This window comes from Sphaeramia orbicularis, chromosome 19, assembly GCF_902148855.1.
Source record: "Sphaeramia orbicularis chromosome 19, fSphaOr1.1, whole genome shotgun sequence".
Taxonomy (NCBI): Eukaryota; Metazoa; Chordata; class Actinopteri; order Kurtiformes; family Apogonidae; genus Sphaeramia; species Sphaeramia orbicularis.
In genome coordinates, this window is record NC_043975.1 from 3,869,952 (window position 1) to 3,880,156 (window position 10,205).

The window sequence follows — 10,205 nt, forward strand, 5'->3', positions numbered from 1 at the left end:
CTCACTTTTTAGTTTGGTTTGGTTTTCCCTGATAAACCCATTGGACCATATCTTTACTTAGTTTGACCCTCAAAGACCTAAACAGACCAAAACCATCGACTGATCTAGACTGTTTAACACCTGCTGATCCACTAATCCTATCAATACATGTGAATAATTAGTGTAAAATAGAGTTATTCATCTTTTCATGGTCATCAGATATGACCCATTTAGATGTTCAGAGGCTTCGTAGTTACCGTGGAAACACCGTCATCTTCTACAAAAATGATTCACCAGTAAAGCCCACAGAGTTGGACCAGTGACAGTGGATGGACACACTGGGTTTATGTTCAGTGAATGATTTATTTTGGTGAAAAAAGTCAGTTTTCTCTGTTTTGATTCAATAACCTTTGAATTTACTCTGAGCTTTTATGAACGTCTACATGATCAGTGAATTAAATACAGGAAAATTCATGATTTACACTGAAAAATACAAAATACAGAAAGCAGTCATTATCTCAACACGTGAGATAATAACTACATACATACATCTGTATTAGGGGAGGGCAATATGGTAAAAATATCATATCACGATTTTTAAAAAATAAAATCGTGATATCAATTTCATCACGATTCTTTACATTGATTTTTGAGCCTAATTTGCCAGTTTCTGAACAGTGCAACCAAACAGTTTCCCTAAACCAGTGATTCTCAAATGGGGGGGGCATGAGCACAGGATGGGAGGCAAAAAAAAATCATGGACTCACTGGGTATTTATACGAAGGAAAGCTGAAATATTTAGGTCTCAGTCAACTAGTTTAAGCGGTCTTTTGAACCCCTCGTTTTTGACTGTTTTGAAGGGAATCAAATCTTTTGCAGGTAAAAAGTCACTGCTTCTGTTCCCTCTTTTTTTTTGCTTGAATTAAGCAAAAAAAAATCTTGAATTAAACAAAACAATCTGCCAATGAAACAAGTGAAAATGATCTTGGTAAGATTTCTTGAAATAAGATTTTCCAGATCTATTGTCTAAAAATCAGTTCTTATATCTCACTGAAAATTTACTCTTTAGGCGATGATGTCTTATTATAAGTGTGATGAGATATTTGGACAAGAAATGAGACAAATACACTTGGTAAGATTTTGATTTTTGCAGGGTTGTTGGTAACCATTGGTCCAGGAAAGTTTCTGTTTTCAGACTGAGTTAGGTGAATATGAGCTCCATATTGTGCATGTCTTTTACTCTTTGTTTCCATTGTGTTATCGTCGGGGGCTGGGGCCTAGGCCAAGACATTGCCAAGACATTTTTTTGGCAGTCAAAAGGAGAACCTCTGATAGCACAACTGTTTTTTTTGTCTTCAATACCTTTTGGCAAAATTCCAAGTATAAAAACAGATGGTCTTTCAGAGTGGGGCTTTGCCACATATGTGTTGATAATATGTAGTTTAAATATGGATTTATGAATATATTATTACTATGCTATTATATAGGACAATACAGAATATTAGATGTATTTATACTATATATGTATATGTGTTTTTGTTTGTCTTTTTTTTAGTTTTTATTAACCCTTTCATGCACAAATTATGAAAACCTTAGTCAAGATTTTTTTCTTCAGTATTTAGCCATGAAAAAAACAATGCAATTGAGTTTTTTTTTTCTATGGAGTTACAAAAATATCCATGCATTTAATTTTTGAAGTAAAGAAACGTGTTTAAAACCCAATATCAGCAAGTGATATGAAAACAATGAAATAAAAACATTTTTAATGCTGCTAATCTGATGTCTTCTCACATTTTAACATATTCTAATGCTAGTAATTACTCACTTCATGGAGATAATATGCAAAAAAAAACCTTCTTGTCTAACAAATAACAATTGATTTAAACTCAAACATGTTAGTGCAGATCAGGTTTATCAATAATAGTGAAGTTACAGTAATGATCTGAATTACAGTGTATGGGATGGTGCATAAGTGTCCGCTGTGTTGGCTGATATGGAACTAAAACAACAAAACCCATTAAATACAAGAGAACAGCTGGAGAAGAACTATCCACTGGAGTGGACAGTGCATGAAAGGGTTAATATCTGGTATTAATATCTGGTAGGATAATTTGTAAATGGGTATTATCATATTAATATATATAGAAAAAAAGGAGTTGTTATTGTTGTCGTTGTTGTATTGATATTCATATAAAGTAATTGCTATAAAGTGATCATAAGGAATAGAGATTGGGGGAAGGAGTATCTAAGTTTTTAATTCTTCCTACTCCTTTTCAAGCATGTATAATTTAATTTAATTTATTTTATTTATCTTTTTTTTTTTCTTTTGTTTGCTTATCAACATTTTATGTACCAGTACTTACATTTTGTTGGTTGATTTTTGTTTTGATTTCACTGTCTACATGTTCGAAATAAAGATTTCAATCAATCAATCAATCAATCAATGGTTCGAGGGGCAAGTCTATATTCAAACATTTTTTAATTGAGAAAGAAAATATTTTTTTTCATGTACTTTGACAAAACACACTGGTTGTAGAAGGTTGTAAGATGAAAAAGTTAAGTTAAATGTAGATCTCGGTCTTTCAGGGTTGAAAAGACAATGAAAACCTTCATAAAGTGGCAGTTTAATGTTAATGTTGAACAAACCATCTGACTGAGTACTGATATTTTATGTCATATTTTATATTTATTCCAGGTTTTGTCGAAGGAGGTCCAAGAGGAGCATGAAGATTTCGACAAAGTGAAACAGTTCTGTAGTCCATCGATTGACCTCATTAAAGTAAGGAAATCACACTCCTTAAATTGACTCCTACAACAAAGTAAGAGGTGGAGATGGTGAGGTTTTTTTTTTACTTTTTTCTTTGCATTATCCACAGGTTCAGAGCCAGAACGTGGAGAAGAAGATTAAAAAGGACTTTGAGAAGCTTCGTCTGTTCCTCAGAGAAGAGGAAGCCACCAGAGTAGCAGCAGTGAAAGAAGAAGAAAGGCATAAAATTAGCCGGATGGAAAAGATCATGAAGCTCAGAAGAGACACTCTGATGCTCTCTGACACCGTGAAGGACCTGGAAGACTTAGGAGACGGTCCGTTACTGTCGGTAAGTAACAGAACGAAAGAACACCATCAGTGGGTAAAGGTTTTCCTCAGTTAATCTGGATCTTTCTCATGCTTTTACTTTGTCATTTGCAGAAATTCAAAGCTGATATGGAGAGGTGAGAATCCTGTTTTTATTTGACATTAGATGTTTAAATCCAACCAAGATCAGCTCAAACATTATGTAGAAAAAAAAACATATGGATTATTTCATTCCAGTGGGACCTGTCACTGGGTTGGATGTATTAGGCAGCAAGTGAACATTTACTCGTCAACCATGTTGGGAGTAACGTGTTACAAAGTAATGCATTATAGTAACAGATTACTTTCAGCTGTAACACAGCAGTGTAAGGCATTACTAATCAGTTTTCAGTCATATTTTACTCAGTACATGTTCAATAGCGCTCATGTTACAACACACTTTTCGCCCACAATTTAATTGAAAAAAACAAACCAACAAAAAGCAAGACTGCGAGACCTTAAGGAATCCAAAATGCATCAGTAATGCTCTATTTCCTGTTGGTGTTCAGCCAATGGGTGAAGACGGCAGACGACACTCCACTGTCCACATAGACATATGCTCATGACTAACCCTAACCCTGCTTTACAGAAGCCAGTTAACATGATCCATGGCAATGACAAGGTAAGCTAAGGTTTCTATGACTAGTTAGAATTCTTTATAGATTATGGATTTATCCACCAGCATCCTCGGCACCACCCCCTGTGTGAGCATGGAAAATGTTGAAAAACATGCAAACATTCCTGTTGAGATTCGAACATCGTAGACTGTAGTGTTACTTACTGAGCTGTCTTTGGGGCGCCAATTAATGCATCCCAAAGCTCTCCTATCTGTTGTATTCAGGGGGGTTATTGTTTGACTTTGGGGGCGGGGGTTCTACTGCACATGTGCCATTTATGATAGGAGTCTGTATTTAACTAAAAAGTAATATAGGAGTTATGTAACACATTACAATTCTGACACAGTAATATTGTAAGTTAAAGACTTACTTTTAAATAATAATAATAATAAGAAGAAGAAGAAGAATCTTTATTTTGTCAGTAGGTTCACTTGTAAACGTGCAACACACCAAAACTTGACCTCTGCCTTTAACCCATCACTAGATCATGGACCAGTGGACCAGCTATATACTGACAGCTAACTGCACTTGTATGGCTGGGAAGTGTTAATGTACATACTGATATGAAATGGACACGGCAGAGCCCAGAATTCCATAGGATTTCAACAGTCCAATCCGTCCGTTTAATGGCTTATATCACAAACATCTACGGTTTGCCTCAAAGGGCATCTTTAATGACGGTATTCGGTAAAAGTCAAGGTTGTTTTTTTTTTTTTAGAATTTCTTTTATGAAAACCTACAGCACAGCAAGACATTTTGTCCTCCTCTTTTCTCTCTGTTCTCTCAGTTTACTTCTGTTGATATACAATGTTTTTCTGACACCAGGTTGCACGCACAACTGCGGTGTTGAAGACCGTGATATCGACTCCGAAGTGGTCTATAACAGACTTGGGTTCTTAGCCTGGGCATTTTAGCCTATTTTTGGGGGTGCTGAAGCACTGTTGAGCCGCACTCTGTAATAAATTCCCATTATGTAATAAAAGTTCAAAATGTAATAAGAATGTCACGTCATCTTGTAATAAAGCCGCATTATATAATAAACTGATGCATTTTGTAATAAACTACCTCAGTGCATTATGTAGTAAATTTATTCGCATTATGTAGTAAGTTATTACAATTTGAGAAATTTATTACAAAATGCACTTGACACATTTTTATTTTCAGGAAAATGTAATAACATGGTTCATTACGTAATAACGACACTCAAGTAGATTTTTCCCCCTCTGTAATTGAAGTAGCCCTGCAGATTAGTAGTTGTAGTAAGTGCTAATGATAGCCTACCTATTAGCATTACATTCACAGTTAGTGCACACACTCCAACATGCACACACAAAGTAGAAAATGCTGATGTTGAACAATAAATGGCTTTATTTCTAAACAGAACCTTTTTAAGGCAAATTAAAATATTTTGATCAATATAAGGTGTCTATGCCAGTTAAAAAAAAAAAAAAAAACTCAGGAAAGTGTCTTTAACAATGTAAACAACATTTCTGGATATTAAAAAACAGCTGAACCGTCACACGCCTTTGGTGGCTAACTTGTAACTAAAATGTATTTTGCCGATAAACACACACTAATCAGTGCCAAACACGTGTCTAAATGACTAAATGTGTCAAGTGCATTTTGTAATAAATTTCTTAAATTGTCATAACTTACTACACAATGCGAAAAAATTTACTACATAATGCACTGAGGTAGTTTATTACAAAATGTGTCAGTTTATTACATAATGTGGCTTTATTACAAGATGACGTGACATTCTTATTACATTTGGAACTTTTATTACATAATGGGAATTTATTACAGAATGCGACTCAACAAGCACCCCTAAATTGATTCCCAGCACCTCTAAAATATTTTATGGTTGCTGAAATTTGTATTTCTTCTTGTTTACTTTATGTCCATTCTTAACATGCTAGAAAAATGTCAAAACCACACACAGTTTGTGGTTGAAAAGTAATATTTTAACAACAAATATACAGCCCCCCTCCACACATTGTCTCTAAATAGTTTGATCCACCCCACCCCTCTCCCCTTTTCCTGACTTGGACTCTGGGTGCTCCATCTGAATAGAGCAGTGTGTGCAGGTGCTGCCCTCTAGAGGTGGGATATGGTAGTGGTGTAAGTACTTGGTTTAAACCAGGACATGAGACACATTTCTTTACTTCTACCACTTAATACCAACACATTATTATCATCACCAGTCCCAGTTTTTGCTGCATTGAAATGTAGATCACTGTTTATGCTGTTAGGTAGGAGTTAGCTGATGGTTTTTTTCTGGCTAGGAAACAGGAAACAGAACTGAGAGAAGCTGCTGTTGTGTCTGTGCATGTGTTCAGATTAAAGACAAGGTGATACTGTCTTTAACTAACTGGATGCCCATTAACTTCTATTTGGTGTTGGAAGTTGGATAAATGTATCATTCTATATTTCTTATTAGATATAAAACACATTATTTGGTTATTTGCCTTTTGGTTAAAGCACAAAGAGAGAGAGGGGAGCAGAGCGACACTGAACATATACACTGGTCTACAGTTTATTAGAAATTATCTGCCTCAGAGATCAAATGTGCTAAATGTTACGTATTTTAATCAAAACAAATGATAAAAGTGCTGGTTTACTGATGTTTTGATGGTATATGATGGTGTGTTCTTCCACATATATGTTGGTTTCTGTCCATTTATACAACAGATTTATAAAAGTTACATTGATAGATTCTGTTCAGTGAATGGATTGTCATGTGCAGACAGTGTTTGAAGTAGATCTGGTAGCTCTGACACTAATATTCCTCTGGAGTTAAACCCATTCTCTCATATATGTATACGCTGAGGAGCTGCAGTACCAAAATGGAGGATTGTCTTCCACCAGAAATTAGAGTTAGGGTTTATTTCTTGTATGATTCCAATCCATTCCTCTTTTACTGTGGCTCAGCATTTAAATAAGTTTCATCAGATTTGATGGTTCAGTCACAGAGTTTCTCATACTCAAAAAAATGTTATGCTTTTCTTTCACAAATGTGGGAATTATGGTCCGAAATTGTGTTAAAATGCAAAAAACAGTGAAATTTCTTTTGCCTGACCAGGCAGCACTCTGGGTGCTCAGCACCCCTGAACCTCTGATCCTAGGACCACCCCTGGTTCTTAGGAAGTCTGTTCTCTGGGTCTTACTGCAACCGAACTAGCAGAGTTCACAAGTCCAAACTCAGCGAACCTGATATTGAGGAAGGCCTGTTCACTTCGATGTCTACATGTTCTCTTAGTGTCTAATTCCTCCGCCCACTGACTGGTCCCATTGGTTTGACTGAATCAACATTAACCCCACGTTTCCTGCCAGTGTCAGAAGGTTCTGTCTGATCCATGTCAATTCATCTGTATCGGAATAATGTGAAATCATCTGCAGAGCTCAGAACTCGCTGCCGGATCCAAAGCAACTTCCAGAGGCTCAGATCGACAAAGGCCAACATGTGGACAACCTTCAGTTCAGGATCTGTGAGAAGATGATGAACATGATGAAGCCCAGTCAGTTCTGCCCTTCATCCACATGGTCCTGCCTCAGCCAGGGGCTGCTTTTGTCTGCACTGAACTACTCTGCTCTCATTTTTCCAGGATCTGCAGATCAGGACTCCACCACATCTACAAGGAGGTCTACACCTTTAAGCCTGAGGATGTCAGAGGAGAAGGAGGAAGAGGAGGAGGAGGAGGAGGAGGAGGAAGAGGAAGAGGAGGAGGTGGAGGAAGAGGAGGAGGAGGTGGTGAAGGTGGTGAAGGTGAAGGTGGTGGAGGTGGAGGAGGAGGAAGAGGAGGAGGTGGAGGAAGAGGAGGAGGAGGTGGTGAAGGTGGTGAAGGTGAAGGTGGTGGAGGAGGAGGAGGAGGAGGTGGTGGAGGAAGAGGAGGAGGAGGTGGTGAAGATGGAGGTGGTGAAGGTGGTGGAGGTGGAGGTGGAGGAGGAGGAGGGACTTGGTATATTTCAAGAGATTATATTAGAGTATAAGTTACATGAGTATTTTCGATTTGATTCAGAAGATTCAGACTGATCTCATGAAATGGTGTTGGGAGTCACAGCTGTTCTTATGACATGTGGTGTCCTATACTTACACGTTTTCGACCTTTCATGTTGTCAAGTAGAGTCGAAGCTCAGGACACCTTGGTAGAAATAGGCATTAAAGAGGGAATGTGCTATCCAGAGCAAAGATACTGATTTTGTATGATATACTGTGTTTAAGTCAATTCACTGAACTGACTTAAACACTTTATTCCAGTGGTTTCCAACCTTTTTTGGCTCGTGACCCTATTTTAACTTCACAAATTTCTGGCGACCCCAGACATTCAAAACTGAGACTTTTTTTTTTTTTTTTTTTGGCTAAACTTCATTTGTTTCTCATCATGTAATAGTTTGCTATACTATGTTGCAAATAAAGGTTAATTTTAGAGGACATTTAGTCTATATAATGTATATTATTATGGACAGAGGCAGTAAATCCAGGTGTAGATTACTGCACAAAGGGAGAATTTTATTTTCCTTGGTCTGGATATGTACAGTCAGTCCAGCTGGGATTTACAAGGAGGACAATTAATACTGAACAAACAAGAACTGAAACTATGAATTATGAAAGAGCTGCAGCATCTGAAACTGACCACAATGAACATTTGACAGATAAACAGAACCACAGTGCTGCAGTTTCACAACCACAGTTTGTCTTTTATGGATTGGGATTGTCTCTGTCAACTCACCATATATTTTATATTAGTAATGTTTTTTTTTTGTTTTGTTTGTTTTTTTTTCCTTTTTCAATTACTAGAAATTTCAGGTGACCCCAGTTGAATTTCTGGTAACCCCATGTGGGGTCCCGACCAGTGGTGTAGCGGTCCCTGAAAAAGTGGGTATACTCTCAATTTTTGTCTTTTTTTTTTTTAATAGTCTGGAAAAATGATGTTTTAGAAACAGTGACATGTCAAACTACTCTGTTTATTTCACCCAAAAATCCATCAGTAGTATTTTTGCTCATGATTATAAAATTATTATGACTTGATCAGGAGCAGTTTGTAGGTTTTAGTGGTTACACAAGCAGATGCATGAATGTAAATGTATTCAACATGAGACAAACATAGGATAACTTTAGCCTTTCATGATGTTAGCCTATTCACACACTTTAACCATTGCCGATAAAATCTCTTCTCCTCTAAATGTGCAGTCATATGGCCAGTCGTTTAAAACAGTGACTCATTCTGAAACCACTTTAAAACTTAGCTCAGAATTATGTATTCCATTAAAATAGGTTCTCTACATATGTGTCACTCACTTGAAATATGTTTATTCTGCCTTTGTCATTCACATTTCCAATAATCGCACATCTTTTGACGAGATGTGCAGTGACTTGTCAATCAACTGGGGTGGCACTGGCACATGAGGTGTCCAATCAGGTGCCAGAGGTGGGCGGTGCTAGTTAGCAATATTTTCCTTGGTATAATCTGCCCTACTCTGCCTCTGATTGGCTCATCAGTCCTTATGCCTAAAGTTAACCAATCTAATCAGTGAAGGCAGCGAGTACTGGCCAATTAGAGGCAGAGTAGGGCGGGTCATAGCTTCACCATCCTAGGGAAAAAATGAGCAATTTGGCTGCAGATACGACTGAATGGTGCACATCAGGGGGGTTTAGAAGTGGGTATACACAATACTGACTGAAAAATAAGTGGGTATATTCTAGGGATCCACCGATACCACTTTTTTCCAGACCGAGTACAAGTACTTACATTTGAGTACTTGCCGATACCGAGTACCGATACGAGTACTTAATAATCCCATTCCAGTTTTTAGTTCCTTTTGTAAATGTGCTTTATTGTCGTTGTCATTAGTCTGACTGGAAAAAAGTGCTGCTACTGACATTTAATGTGTTGGAATGAGCGTTTGTCAATTAATCCACCAGGGGGCGCCGCTCTGAATTAACCATACTGGACAAATACCACGAAGAAGAGGAAAGTTTTTTGAGAAGAAGAAGAAGAAAGTCAGTAATAACAAACATGGAGATGACAGCAGTAACACTAATGTGATACTAATATTGCAGCGTTTTCACTGGTAAGGTTTAAAAGTTTAGCTTCAGCAGGAAGAGAAAAGAGAATTTTTTCACTTCCGCTGGTATTCTCTGTCTCCACCAGCACCTGGAAAATGGATGGAATGTACGCAGAGGATGGACAGAACGCTGCGTCTGTATCTGTCTGTGTCTTTAACGTTACTGTCAGTCAGTGTTACTTTTATCACCGTCGTTTATTTCGAAAAATCTCCACACTCTTCACACTCCACACACATTATTCCTCTTCTTCGTACCTGCTGCACTGAACTGTGAATGTCACACAGCCGTAAGTTGTATCGGTGCATTTGTATCGGATTACTTTTACAAGTACGAGTACACACACTGAGTATCGGAGCCGATGCCCGATACTGGTATCGGTATCGGAGCATCCCTAGTATATTCCGTATACCCCCTATACTCTGGACTACAC

The 10,205-nt window shown here is 37.5% G+C and overlaps 1 protein-coding gene across 1 annotated transcript in view; it reads left to right on the top strand.

Annotated features, from left to right (window-relative positions):
• The window catches only part of LOC115410443 (tripartite motif-containing protein 35-like), a 12,731-nt gene extending 4,093 nt beyond the window's left edge, over positions 1-8,638 (top strand). The window contains exons 3-8 of the mRNA XM_030122098.1: positions 2,675-2,758; positions 2,856-3,074; positions 3,167-3,189; positions 7,108-7,226; positions 7,314-7,374; positions 8,626-8,638. Coding sequence (XP_029977958.1) covers positions 2,675-2,758; positions 2,856-3,074; positions 3,167-3,189; positions 7,108-7,226; positions 7,314-7,374; positions 8,626-8,638 — 519 coding nt within the window. The remainder of the gene's footprint in view (positions 1-2,674; positions 2,759-2,855; positions 3,075-3,166; positions 3,190-7,107; positions 7,227-7,313; positions 7,375-8,625) is intronic.
• The last annotated feature ends 1,567 nt before the right edge of the window (positions 8,639-10,205 follow it).